Below are 15,062 nucleotides of genomic sequence, written 5' to 3'. Positions count from 1 at the left end.
CACATGATGCCTGATTAACCTTCCGCCGCTTTTAACGTTATTTTCACGAGATTAGTAAAATAACGTCAAAATTAGTGCAATTTCACTTTTGTCCATCCGAGGGTTCACACATATATACATTATATGGGCGCACCACAAGCAGGGCAGGGCATAATCTGGCTGCAATACAAAGCATAGATTTTGATGTGTTTCTTTTGTTCAATGTTGTTATAATCACTTTAATGCTTTAATTATTTCAAGAAGTAAAATAAAATGGGGAAAGTTAACGTACAATAAAATTAGCGTGTTAATTGTGCGAATCAAGTAGTGTAATTATGTAATTGCACCGTAGTGTATTGCTTTAATCACACTATGTTGTATATATAATTACATTACTTGATTTGCACAGTTAGTGCGTTAATTTTATTTGTATCTGATCCAAAATCCAAATAAAACAAGGGTAAAATAAGTAACTCATTATTTTTGTTGCTGGTTAGTTAATCTGCAAAATGTGGATCACTTAAAGTAACTATAAACTGATTTAGCCCATCAGATAAATCATTTTCAAAGCGCACGTTCCATACACTTCAACTGTAAATTTGAATGAATATAAGAAATTGGTTTATGTTGGTCTAATCTTGAAGTTGTAAAAATCCTACTGTCCAAGTCAAAGTTTTGTATGCTATCCACCAAGTTTTATTATTACGCCAGGCTCCAATACTCGAGTTCAACGGTTCGATGGAAGCAGACGATGACACTGGTTTTGAACTTGATCAAATAATACTTCATTTGTCGAGGAACCATACGCTCAAGTTACTGTTTGAACTTATGCAGCTTACATATAGTTTTCTAACAATTTCCCTTGATATAATAGGGACTTGTAAACATCTGAACACACATTTTGGCGACTTTTGACCAGCTTAACCTTTTCTATACGTTTAAGTTGTAGCTAATATTTTAGACGACAGACAAAAAACAATGCCGAGTAGAACAGTTAATATTAAATAAACTTTTATGTGCCGTTCAAAAAACTAAAAACAATTTATGTAATAATTCATAATTTTTATAGGTAAGAACACTGCCAAGTACAAACAATCTAACAATAACCAGATATATTCATTATGGGCTATAAATTAAATAGCAAGCCTTTTAAACAAGTTTGTTGTGGTTTAGTTCAGCAGTTTGGTTCGGTTTTAGAAAGAGTCATAACTGAAACCGAACCGTCATTTTTGGTTTAAGGGTAAAAAATAATATTGAAACTTTAGGTCTTAGTTTTGGTTTTTGCTGTTTATTTCAGTTCGGTTATTCAGTTATTTCTCGCCCTTATTTATGCAGGTTCAGCCTGCTTATACACATTATTATTGTCTTATCATGTTGACCCGCTTATGACCCGAGCCAGTTGTTACTCCAAACTCAAACCCAATTAAGATGTAATTATCGTCATAAAACACCCGTTTATGGCCCGACCCACTGTTTACTCCAAACCCGACCCACATTTCGACTTTATGTAAAGCCTTATAAATAGTAAACTTGGTAGTATCACTATAAAGCAATTAGACTTTAATCTGCTTTCAACCCGATTCGACTGATATAAGATACAAACACTATCCAAAATTGCCCTTCATAAGCAAACAGATCAAAATCAATCTAAGAGTACTTAATAGCAGTAAAAAGAACAACTAGAAATTTAAAAAGGAGCGGTTGCTAAATCATCGATCTTGCGATCACATTCGCCTATCGCTCTTTCATGTACATCGACGATCTCTTCCCAAGCCTCGATTTTTAACTCGCTTTTTTCGTTTTCCTTCATGAGCTGCTCACGTTTGGCAATGAGTTCATCAATCTGTCTATCGATCACCGTGATGTCTCTGTTACATTTTTGAATTTTAGCACGTTCACTCCCGATATTATCTTTCGGTTCTTTTACGCCAGTTCTGTGTGTTTCCGCTTCATCCTTCAAAGAAAGCATTTCCTTCAAACGGGATGTTAACAAACCGACATCAAACCCGTGGGTTTCCAGTTCCAAAAGGATCTCCAGTTTCTCTTCGATTTTAGTTTTTGGATCATTTTGGCGTAAACGGCACACGTCCTCGAAAACGGTTGAAAAGTTGACCATTTTATGAATGGCAGTGCGTTCGCGAGCACTTTCGCTAAGGCTGTTAAGAGGACCAAAGTGCGGGTTCTGTGGAAATAAACGGAATGCTTCCGTTGTCTCGATGGATTTCCAAACTGCACTCCTTTTTTCAAACTTCGGGTTTTGATCTTTGTTCGTTGTTACAAACGGTGGAAATTCTGAATGTCGTCCTTTGCCTGAATATGAAGGGAATAACCGTCAAACAGATACCGATAAACTTATAGAAGTTAAAAAAATATATGTTTTCTTTGTAATTATACTTTTAAAACAATTATCAAGTAACAAATCATGTAACGCGTAAACAACCTCGTATTAACAGAATTCAACTTGCATTTTATCATGACTTTTGCAGCCAATCCGAATTTAACTTATTTTACCTGTATCTTTTAGAAAACTGTATCTAACACTAACTTTTAAATTCTTATTGATGGCATGCCATGTCATCAATATTAATATAAATTAACTCTGTTGCTAGAAATGATTAAAAATTGCAAGTTGGTTTCTTCTATTTTTGCTAAAATCATGAAAAAAGTGTACTAATTTGTGCGGTTTGCCTTAAAAAGTCATGGATTTTAACCAAAATTAAAAAAACCAGAAAACTACCAGCGGACACGCGAGAAGCTTGAACCAAGTTATTAATAGGTTGATCATCAAGCTCTGCGTCGAGTGATTTCTCAACAAGATTTTCAGGCTTTCCATTGTCTTCTCGTGCACGTGAACCTTGAAGATCTACAGAAAAAACATACCCAATGAGTAATATGAAAAAATATAGATATTTTTAGTTAATATTTATACTATTATTAATATACTATATATAATTAAGAATTTTGGTGCTGTAAGTGCCCTATTGGGCCACTTGGCGGCACCATATTGGTCTGTGATTTTTTTTTTTTAGTTTGATTATCATAACGAATGTAAAGGAAACTGATCAAACGTCATTTTTTTGTTTTAGTTCCGGTAGCATAACAAACCTCACGGAAACCGAACAAAATCACACAGAGTCACCGTCTCAATGCCCATGATCGACAATGCTCAGGTTTTACCAAAGCACAAGTTTACCAACCGACAACCCCCCCCCCCAAATTGGCCATTGGTCCACCTCAATCTATATATATATATATATATTAGGTCCTGTACCGTAACACACGTAATCAAAACCGACTAAATTCATGTCGAGTTACAACCTCAATGCGCAGGACCGACAACAGTTGGGCACCGTCCTGGTTTGCCGACCAAATAAATATCATTTTAAATATTTTGTTTTTTTATACATTAGTTTGACGAATTAATTTTTTGGATTTTAGCGCTCAAATTTTAATAGTGGTGTGTATACCGTAATGAACGTAACGGATACTGACCAAATTCACATCGGCCCACGGTAGTAACGCTCTGGTTTTACCGACACTTAGATTTCAATGCTAGTGATTTGTCAGCTGCCCCGGCGCATTGCGCCGGGTAAAAAAAACTAGTTATTAATAATAAAGTGATTGTTCACCTCGGTGTGAAGGCCGTGAAGACTCCATGTTCAAACTAATTGTACGTCTTCTTCCTCGTTTTCCTTTCACCAGTTTATTAGATCCTGTCTGTTGCAAAGCCAACTCCAACCCCGATCTATCTGGCGACTTATTTACATTGGGTTCTTCATTTGCATCATTTACTACAAACATAAAAATAAGTTCGGTATTTTAATGCGCAGACATAAATTTCATGCAAATCAGTTAAAAGATATTGAGATTATACAAGTCAAGAGAGTCTTGCGGTTTGCATTCCTTATGAATGTCCTTCCCCACTTGCTTCTTGCTGATGTGTCGCCATCAGTTTTCGTAACCTACATGAGAAATAATGAGATCCATACACCAATTTATGTCCATTAACAAAAATAAACCAAAAACTGGCGATCGCAATTTCGACACATTAACTAGTGTTTTATTTCAAAATAGTCAAATAAAAAAAGGGTAAATTTTTTACATGTGTATATTATTTTAAATTTCACAGTACTGATAACTTTTTGAAACACTGAAAATATCATATAAAAAAGAAATGATTACTTATAAGTTATAAGTTATAACAACCTGATTTACTTGCTTATCGGTTGTCTTAGACACCAATAGAACACCTGATTGAGGTGGCTCGGGTTCACCCACGGTTTGAGGATTTGCAGTAACTAACTGCTTAGATTTCTTGTTTTTGGGGACTGTCATCGCCATACATCTCAAACCCAGAACAACAGGAGCAGAAAGTTCTGGGTTCAGACGCCTTTTCTTAACGGCAGTTGGAGTCGTTGTTAGGGCCAAATCACCTTCAGCTGTGTGATGAAAAATAAACATGTAAAGCACATTTTAAATTCTTCAATAAATCAAATTGTTATTAGTAATTGACTTAGTTTGTTATGAAACAAAATTAGTTCGTTTAAGCTCCACCTCGGCTCACTTTACTAATGGAAGCTCAAGCTCAGTTCTTTACACTTACGAGAGCTCGAGCTCAGCTCCTTGCAAGCTCTATTTCTAAAGCTTGAGCTCGAGCTCGGCTCATAAGTAGTTTTTCAAGCTCAAGATCGGCTCGTTTATTATATGTAATTGATTTATAATAAGTTTTTATATATATTTATAATTAAAATACTTATATCTAAAACTTTATAGATCTTTTTGTTATTTTATCATAACTTTATATATAATAATAACTAATTTAAAACAAGTCAGTGAACAAACTTATTTTTAAGCTCAAGCTCAGACGTGTGCTTGTTTAAGTTCAGCTCCCAGTTGAGCTTTTAGCAAGCTGATCTCACGCAGCTCACGAGCGCTTAACTTGTTTACACCCCTATGAAATAGGTGAATACGAGAATTTGTATGAAAGAGTGAATATATATTATGAAACTTTAATGGTATATTAGATTGAATTAATATTTCAAATAACTACACACCTTTAACTAAAGCTTTCGAGCCTTTAGAACCAGCTGATAATTTCCCTTTCTTTTTTGCAGAAGTATTCACGGGACACTTCAATTCAACACTTTTCGCTCGCTTAGTGGGCTGCACAAGTAAATTAATAAAAAAAACTAATAATTATGCGATTTTACTAATAAACTCCATACATTGCTTACTAGAAAGTCAACTCACCGTTTTCTTTCCACAAACAAGCTTCTTAGATGTATCAACAGTTTGACCAACAGGTGTGCTGACTTCTTTACTCGGACCCCCGTTTGATAGACTCTGATCATGAGAATCAATCCCAGCCTTCAACTTCTTATGAGGCTTTAAAGTCTTATCAATGCTACCAACAGTTTTTGGTTTCGATCTCTTCATGGATCCTTTTACAATTTTAGTGTGGATTTCAATATCACTAGTTGTGTTCGCGATCGGGTCCGTAAGGTTTAGAGAATTAGTATCTCTTAACTCAACATCAGAAAAAGGAACCTGAAAGAAAATTATAAAAAACTTGAGATATCATAAGATACCATCATTCAGTCTCCGAAACCTATATTAGAAGTATTTGTCTCTAGAGTGCATAAACAACAAAACTGACTCAAATGGCAAGCAGATAAAGGGGTGCTTTGTATTTGCTTATTAAACCTGTTTTTCTGCTTATTGTGTTTTCATACAATCATTAGCTGCTTTGAGGGTGTTTGTGAATTTACTTACCGAAGCTGCTTACTTTAATATTTGTGAGTGAAATAAATTATCTATACAAAACTACTCTTTTAAGGAAGCAATAAGCAAATTATAATAAGTAAAACGCAAACACCACATTTTATAGTTAAGAAGTTAATGGCAACTAAATACCTGACAAGTGGGGACCCAATTGTCATCTTTCAATTCCACATGCGATTTTAATTCCTCATGACTAAACTCTTTCACCGTATTTGTATGTTTAAAGTACACAGTGTATCTACTATCAGCAAGTTTTTGGGTAATTACTCCACTCCACCAGCTAAAATCATAAAAAGCGTACACTTTTTCTAACAAACCGAAACTTGTAACCCTAATTTGAGGAACCGAGGGATGAATATGAGGATGATCTATACTAACTCTTTGAACCTCCGGTTCATCATTGATCCCTGAGCAAATGTATTCAACCAAGAAAGTTAATTTTGCTGTTTTCTTATTATTATCCAAAGGGAAACGAAATCAGAACCATTTAATGCTGATCAATTCACTACACCACACTATCTAATAAAAGTTTCAAGATTCTAATGCAGATTACACATTCAAAGCATACAAAAATGAAAATAAGCATACGGATTGACGGCAAGTTAGTAGCATTTTTTCAATCGGGTACATAAACAAGCATAGATCCTCAAAATAACGATTGGGTGTAAACAGTTAAATACTCAACAGTCACCATAGTTTTTACAACAAACTGCAGCACAGAAGGATGCACTTACTGAATAATGTAGAAAGCAGCGCGTACCCCCAAAATACAATTGAGAAAACTAAACCCTAAAAATGATTAGAAACAGCGGCGAGAGTGTGTATAAGAATAGTAGAAGAAAAGGGAGTATATAACTATATAGAGAGTCGAAATGCGTTAAGCTAAAACCAAAAGTGCAGCTCGTTTCTCGGGCTGGGCCCATTTGCCATCAGCCATTTCTGTCAACCGGGACTCCGAAATGGATTTTGTAAAAAGAGTTGTAGGCCACCTGCCTTGATACACGAATCAACAACGTCATTCGGATCAAAATCAAGGCAGAATTGTTAATGACCAGACAGAGGTGACAGTCAACAAAAATAAACAGTGAAGTGTTCTCCTAAACAGTTATCAAAATTATTATAGAAGAATCTGTTGATTTAGTTGCTACACCCCCTAATTGTAATTACAAGGCTAACAACCATTAGATAACTAAATTATTTCCCCTTATGTGTGTGTTTAAACTTTAAATACACCGTGTATCTGCGATCAGCAAGTTTCTTTGTAACTACTCTACTCCACCAGCCAAAACTATAGCCATCCACTTTTTCAAACAACTTAATTTGAGGAACCAAGGAACGAATGTAAAGATGATTAAATATGAACACTATAAAAGTCTGATTCATCATTGATCCATGAGCAATGGTATTCAACACTGAAAATGAACCTTGTTGTTTTCTTATGTTTACTCCGAGTGATACAACTACCATTTAATGCAGATCAATCCACTACACAAAACTATCTAACAAAAATTTCAAGATTCTAATGCAGACATCGCATTCAAAGCAACAAAAACAAAAAGGAGCATACAAAATTAATGCAAATTATTAGCATATCAAGTACTTTGAATCACATACATAAACAAGCATAAATCCTCACAAAAATGATTTGGCATAATCTTGCATAGGGCTGTAAACGAGCCTAACGTTCGGCAAATTGTTCGACGGGAAGTTCATTTATATTCGTTCGTTTCATAAATGAACGAACACGAACATAGAATTTCGTTTGATTAACTAAATGAACAAACACAAACATAGGTCATGTTCATTCAATTGTGTTCATGAATGTTCGATAGCGTGTTCGTGTACGTCCGTTAATGTTTGTTTGTTTATGCTTATTCATTAAAGGTTTTTTTATTTTTATTTTTAATGACTTTTCTAATCTTATCACATATATTTAAGCAAAATAATTAACCATAAAACAAAAATAAATATGAGTATTATGTGATCAGTTTATACGTAAATTAACATATGTATATGAGTGTTAAAAAAACACCAACACAAACTTCGTAGCCGGACCAAACCATTGACACCGTCCATTCTCCGTTAGCCAAATCATATAAAATATTGGTTGTGTTCATATGTGTTTGTTCGTTTGCGTTAGTGACTTAATGAACCATTCACGAACAAGTTCATTTCCTTAATCAACGAACACGAACAATAAATTTTGTTCGGTTCACGAACAAGTTCATTTCCTTAATAAACTAACACAAACAATAAATTCTGTTTAGTCAGACGTTCGTGAACCGTTCACGAACAAGTTCATTTCCTTAATGAACGAACACGAACAATAATACCGTTCAATCAGGTGCTGGTGAACTGTTCACGAGCAAGTTCATTACCTTAACGAACAAACACGAACAATAATTCCGTTCAATCAAGTGTTGGTAAACCGTTCACAAACAAGTTTATTTCCTTAACGAACAAACACAAACAACAAATTCCGTTCCGTTAGCTGTCCACGAACCATTCTGATAAACGCTTAACAAACCGAACATGCACAAAACCTTACGAATCATAATAAACTAAACACACAAATTCAGGTGTGAAATTAGGTTAAAATTAAATTAACGAAGCCACAACAACCTGCTTCTCTAGACGAGTCCATCTACCATCAGCCCATACTTATCAAGCCGACGTCGTTTAGCTCCAATCAAAGCAGAATTGTAACGGAAGCTAACGATCAGAGGTGATCGGAGTTGATTATTATTATTATTATTACAGCTTCAAGTGAGTAAGATCATCGTTGATCGTTGCATTTGAAGATGAAAGCTGTTTCATAAACCCTAATTTGGTTCGTGTTCCCCCCTTTTTTTGAATAATAATAATAATATTATTATTAACATGATGCAATGGAGTGATTGATTATATATAGTTTCTTAAAACTAGTTCGATTCGTAACAAGTGTATGCCACTTATTTAAGAGACCGTAAGAGAAGGATTCGAACTAGAGTAAGTAGTTTTTTCTTTAGTGGACCTGTCAGCGGGACTAACGTCGTTTAAAATAAAACTTGATCGAAGTTTGTGAATTATGAAATTGGTGATGTTCATTGATTGTGCTGTCCTTATGTGTAAAATATCGAGTTATGGATGTTAGTCGCGGACCTTCAGTGGTTTGACAAAGGAGTTTGCCCGTCACTGAGTGTTAACCGCCGAGGATTTACATCTAACGTTATAACGTCATATCAATTGGATACGTTGTATGATGTATCTTGCATTACTTGTTTTTTTTCTTTTACTTCGTATGTGTAGTTTGTCTTTTAGCTTTTTTTTATTGGGTACTCGTTGTTGATAGACATTTTCTAACGTATGATAAAAAACACGCGTTTAGTGCAGTATTTCTAAAGTTGGCGTGGCACTACCATACGTTGCAAAAATGTACGTACTGACATGTATTTTGCTCGATATTTCCAGAGTTGACCATTTGATTAGTGGTTTGGTGGGGTGGGGAAGGATATAAGATAACGAAACAAGTTAAAAAGGACGACAAAGTTTTCAAGACGGTGATAATCTGTGTCCAATACATCCAATATCCTTCCTTGCCCAGTTTTGACCACCCATAAGTCGTATGGGGCAAGGTGCTTGTGATATGCCAGGACGCCAAGAGTTTCGCTTAACAACCTATGAACCACCTGACATTCTACTTGTGGATAATCCTGAAACCACTTGATGATAGGAATAACAAAGCATCAATTTTGAAATGAGCACGCCAATATATGTTTGTGAAACGTCAACTCATACCTGCTTATGTGTACCTTCTTTAACAACAAGGGTTGTCGTGGGCTATCTTTTGGTGGTAAGTTCACTATCTTAAAAATCAATCATCTCGTTTATTTTTATTATCTATACATACCTTAGCAGTCTGGTCTCCTCTTAAGATCCTTTCTTTTGTGGTATCGCCATGTGGCTTAATTTTTAATCCTACCTTCAAAAATAGGACACCATAATATAACGCATATAAGAAAATAGAGCACCCCTTGTTTGCGGACGTCTCCATTGTTCAAAACGTAATTAGTTGAAAAATAAACCAAACTAAAAATGCCAATAGATAAATCTAAACGTGTAGTAACTTATAACCATGTAAATGAACTAAACGAACACAAACACCTAATCATACAAATATTTGCGTTCATGTTCGTTCGTTTTGAAAATGAAAATATTCGTGTTCGTTTATGTTCGTTCATTTAAAATCTGAATGAATAGTTCACAAACATAAATGAACAAATGTAAAAGAACATAAATTAATGTTCACAAACATAAATGAACAAGCGAAACATTTGTTTGTATTCATTCTTTTAGTTAAACATACATAAATATTTTGTTCATGTTTGTTCGTTTATTAAATGAGTGAACATAACAACTAACGGTTCACAAACTATTCAATTAGCATTGGGTTCAGGCCTAGTAAACTAACTTTTTTTAAGTGGATTTGCTTTATTAATCCCAACTATTATCTTTTCGTAATTACCAGTCCCAACTAACAACTTGGTTGCTGTCAGTCCCATCTTTTAACGTATTTGTCCTCAATAACCCACGACTAACAAAATCCGTGCAGGTTGCCATAAAAACACTTTTGGCCAGATAAACCATTTTTTTGCCGGAAACCTCAACTTTAACACCGCCACCACCACCACCACCACCAACCGACGATGGTTATATCCTTATAGGGTTCCAGCGACTAGGAGACACCGGCACTGGTTGCCATTCGGGTTCACCTTATCGTCAGCATAGGCCTTCTGCAAAGAGGCCGCACACTGCTTTAAATACAAAGCAACGTGCAACCACCCTGATTTTCGACCTAGCCCCTCCGGTCTTGCCAATGAGCTTGTCAACCGAGTCTCAGTGCTTTGGATATTGAAAGAATCTACTTTCTGAAATTTCTATGAAAGAGAAGGCCAGCTAAAAAAGGTGTGCAATGCAAGGGTCTGAAAGAGTTCGCGCCGCTTTGCAAGCAAGTTTATTAGCTAACAACTTCCAGCAGCCGCGATTCCACTCAAAGATCTCTCTCACGAGAGGCAGTAAGAACTTCACTATAGCAGTCAAGCAGTGATAGCTCTACAATATACCTTTATTCATGTATTTGGCTCCTTGAGCCACCATTTCGTTCGCTCTTCCCTGTCTCACGCAATAATACATAACTTTTACCAAAAAAATCTTACTAAAGGTCCGACCTGACTTTTAGGACGAAAATGTTGAGTTTTCTACTAAAAAAATGTGAGTTTTCTGGTAAAAACTTTTTTTCGACTTCCAACATATACCACTTTAGAATTATCTTACTCGCACATCATTAAGAACAAGTATAACAAAATAGTTAGTTGGGAGCTATTAATAAAATCAATACACCTTTTCGTTTATCATTCTTTGTAGATCCGGTGACTATGGCGTTCACAACATCTATTCAACCTCACTTCCTACCATTACTCTTCACCACCACCAACACATATAACATCCGTTCAGTAGCATCCATCGTATTAAACAATAACAACAGAATAAAAGGTTTAGTGAACCAAAGTCAAAGACGTACCACTACCGTCACCGTTACCGTTAAGTCCACGGCCAGTGGTGGACTGTACTCCGCTCAGCAATTCGAACTCACTCCCGAAAACGTGGACGCCGTTCTCGAAGACGTCAGGCCGTACTTAATTTCTGACGGTGGGAATGTTGACGTGGTTTCTGTTCAAGACGGTGTCGTTTCGCTTAAGTTACAAGGTATTATTTAGTTAAATTGGTTTTAGATTATTAATTAGAACATGAAATTGATGCATGTAATTGTGATTTAAGAAGTTAGGTTATTTGTAATGGGGTGTGCGCGGTTCGGTTTTGGGCTAAAATGGAACCGAAAACCTGAATATTGGTTTCGGTTTTGTGGTTTTCAGTTTGGTTCTGTTCGGTGTTGAGTTAAAATCGACCTGGAACTTCGGTTTTTGAAGTTTTGGAAAAACTATTTGGTTTTGCGGTTTCCAGTTTGGGTGGGTATTGAGCTATAGCTAAAATCAACCCGAAACTTCGGTTTTTAAAGTTTTGAAAAACCTGTTCGTTTTAGTTTTGCAGTTTTGGTTTTTTCGGTTTTGGGGGTTTCAGTTTGTGTTCGGTTTGGGTCGGTTTTGAGCTAAAACCACAAACGGAACTTTTGTTTTTGAAATTTTAAAAGCCATTCGGTTTCAGTTTTTTTTTGTTTTAGTATTTCTTCTCCGGTTTTGGTTTTGCGGTTTTCGGGTTTTGCTCGGTTCGGTTTCTGTTTTTTCGGTTTGGCATCTGAGCTTAAATTTTTTGAACTCACTCCCGAAAACGTCAACACCGTTCTCGAAGACGCAAGCCGTACTTAATTGCTGACGGTGGGAATGTTGACGTGGTTTCTCTTCAAAAACGGCGTCGTTTTGCTTAAGTTACAAGGTATTGCTTAGTTCAATTGATTTTTAATTATAAATTAGAACATGAAATTAATGCATGTAATGTAACATTGTAACCCTAATTGCTCTATTTAGGATCTTTTTAACTTTTAGTTGGAACATGAAATTAATGCATGTAATCGTGATTTAAGAGATTAGGTTATTAGTTATGGGGTGTGCGCGGTTCGGTTTTGGGCTAAAACTGAACCAAAAACCTCAACTTTGGTTTCGGTTTTGGGGTTTTCAGTCTGGGTTTGGTTCTGTCTGGGTCAGTTACCCAAAACTTCGGTTTTGAAGTTTGAAAAATTATTCAGTTTCGGTTTTGGGGTTTTTGGTTTGTGTTCGGTTCGTTTTGTGGTTTTATGTTTTTGTTTGGTTAGGTTTATGTCGGTTTGAGTTAATTCTTAAATTGATTTCTGATTATAAATTAGACTCTCATATCATCCTATTGCTAACCAATATAAGATCTATTTTATTTTAACCCTAATTGGAACATAAATTAAGACTTTAGTCGAACCGAACCCGACAAGGCCTTGTTCATGTTCGTTCATTAAGCTGTTATAGGACAAGCCAACGAAATTTCGTGCTTGTTCATTATGGAAATGACCTTGTTCGTGAACGGTTCACTAACACAAATGAATACAAACAATGTTTTCATTTGATTTGGCTAACCAAGAATGGTCAGTGTTGATGATTCGGTATGGCTACGAAGCTTGTGTTGGTGTTTATTTCTAACATTCATATTCATATGTTAATTTCACACATGAATTAATCACATAATACTCATATATGTTTTTGTTTTATTGTTAATAATTTTGCGAACCTATATGATATGATTAGATAAGTCATTAGAAAGTATTAAAAACCTTTAATGAATATACATATACACAAATGAACATTAACGAACATAATAAGAAGTAAGCGAACACAATTGAACGAACATGGCGTCTGTTCGTGAACGGGATTCCTTGTTCATATTTATTCATTTCTTAAACCAACAGATAAAATGAGCTTCCCGCCGAGCCGTTCACAGATAGTTCGCTGAACGTTCAATTCAATTACTAGATATGTGATTGCGACAAATTAGTTGCTAGTGATTGGATACATGTTTTGGTTGATGATTATATAATTTATGTGATAACACTAATAATCAAATATGAATTAGGGGCATGTGAATCCTGTCCAAGCTCAACAACAACCATGAAAATGGGGATCGAAAGAGTACTTAAAGAAAAATTTGGAGATGCTGTAAAGGACATTGTTCAAGTTTATGATGAACAACCGGCTGAAACGACTGTCGAGGCAAGATTTGTACTTAAATTGTTGTGTTTTAAACGTTAAACACCCGAAACTAAGTAAATTTATGTCAATAGAGTGACAATTTTGACCCATTTACAAACAGGTCGATTTGGGATTTGTTTTATCTCATAAGTTGGGTAGGGGTGCAAACGAGCTGGGCCACTCGCGATCGGATTGATAAAAAATCTCAAAACGAGCCGAGCTTTTAGTTATTGAGCCCAAGCTCAATCCTTGTATGGAAGCTTGTTTAGGCTCGTCGAGCCTTAATTTCACAGCACAATCGAGCTTGAGCCGAGCTTTGGCTCACTTAAGGTACTACACGAGCTTCAGCCGAGCTTAGGCTTGTCTATGATTTTCCTCAAAATTTATAGAAATAATAAAAAAAACGTATGTAAGTTAGTTAATAAACAATAAACAAGGTGAGTCTGAGCTGATCCCGAGCTTGAAAAAACGACTCACGAGCCAAACTCGAGCTCTTGTAAGTCACACGAGCCAGCTCTGCTCCGCTCATTTGCACCCCTACTCATACGGGTTAATTGGGTTTAATCAAATAGTTCAGGTAGCAGAGAAAGTAGTTTAAAGGTGACCAAAGTCTATTCTTAATGAATAATGCAGCAATGATATGTATTAATATGTTTCAATTACAGGCGGTGAATGCGCATCTTGAAATACTGAGGCCCGCAATAGCGAACTTTGGTGGAAATGTGGAGGTCTTATCAGTAAATGGCGGGGAATGTGTCGTGAAGTATACCGGGCCTGAATCAATCGGGTCGGGTGTCAAAGCAGCCATCAAAGAAAAGTTTACAGATATTGAAAATGTTGTGCTCACAGAGTAACTTGCTTTAGAGCTATTGTTATATAGGATTATAACATATTTGTAAAACACTTGTTATAAAATGGAACTGCTTAAAATAAAAGTGTAACAAATTTACTCAAGACTTGTAAATGAGACGATCCGAGCCCGAGCTCGATTAAGTTATAGAGAGCTTGAGCTAGCCTCACTTATTATTATATTAATTAATTTTTATATGTTAATAACTATATTTATATATACTTTTTATTTATATTTTTATTTTTATTATAATGTGTATGGAGTTAATTTTATCATAATATTATACATAATAATTATTAAATAAATATATATTAAATAAAACTTATATAAGTGATAGGCTCGCAAGCCGGCTCGAGCTTGATAAGTCAAGCTCAGGTTCGGCCTTGGGTTCGATTAAACAAGCTTATTTTTAGGCTTGAGTCCGTTAAAGCTCCGCTCGATTCGACCTATTTATCGACCGATGTTGTGTAGTTATTTTGATCATCGTGTTTGGATTTGAGTGAACTAGGCAGGCCCATAAAGCAGCCCAAACCGGGTTTAGATTTTTTTTTTCTTTTAAGTTGGGCTGTATTAATCTTTTGGTGTTATCTTGGGCTCAACGTATCAAGTATCAACTCCTAAATATAAAGAACCAAAGACCGGATCAGAAAAACCGAAGACACGTCGGTTTCAAATTCTTAAAACCAAACCGTGCATTTGCAGCTTGTTTTCTGTTTTGGGCAAATTTTAAACCGACCCGGCCTGTA

General features: G+C 35.6%; 2 protein-coding genes across 2 annotated transcripts; one reads left to right on the top strand and one right to left on the bottom strand.

The window, feature by feature from the left end:
* Window positions 1–1,666: 1,666 nt before the first annotated feature.
* LOC143602132 (DUF724 domain-containing protein 7-like) lies at window positions 1,667–6,697 on the bottom strand. Its single transcript, XM_077079347.1, has 8 exons — window positions 6,650–6,697; window positions 5,893–6,231; window positions 5,034–5,142; window positions 4,186–4,418; window positions 3,854–3,941; window positions 3,609–3,770; window positions 2,717–2,842; window positions 1,667–2,289 (listed from the first exon to the last, which is right to left on the bottom strand). The coding sequence occupies exons 1-8, from the start codon at window positions 6,695–6,697 to the stop codon at window positions 1,667–1,669; spliced, it is 1,728 nt and encodes a 575-aa protein (XP_076935462.1).
* A 4,477-nt stretch (window positions 6,698–11,174) lies between these two features.
* On the top strand, window positions 11,175–14,335 carry LOC143602131 (nifU-like protein 1, chloroplastic). The gene is made up of 3 exons (XM_077079346.1): window positions 11,175–11,505; window positions 13,351–13,487; window positions 14,132–14,335. Exons 1-3 carry the CDS (start codon window positions 11,175–11,177, stop codon window positions 14,318–14,320), a joined length of 657 nt encoding a protein of 218 aa, XP_076935461.1. The 3' UTR covers window positions 14,321–14,335.
* The last annotated feature ends 727 nt before the right edge of the window (window positions 14,336–15,062 follow it).

The sequence above is a fragment of the Bidens hawaiensis genome, unplaced genomic scaffold (genome assembly GCF_021521415.1).
Source record: "Bidens hawaiensis isolate Kalapana, Puna unplaced genomic scaffold, B.hawaiensis_p1.1 tig00057955_1, whole genome shotgun sequence".
In the NCBI taxonomy this organism is placed as follows: domain Eukaryota; kingdom Viridiplantae; phylum Streptophyta; class Magnoliopsida; order Asterales; family Asteraceae; genus Bidens; species Bidens hawaiensis.
The sequence above is the reverse complement of the archived record's forward strand: the minus strand, read 5'-3'. Positions and strand labels throughout refer to the sequence as shown.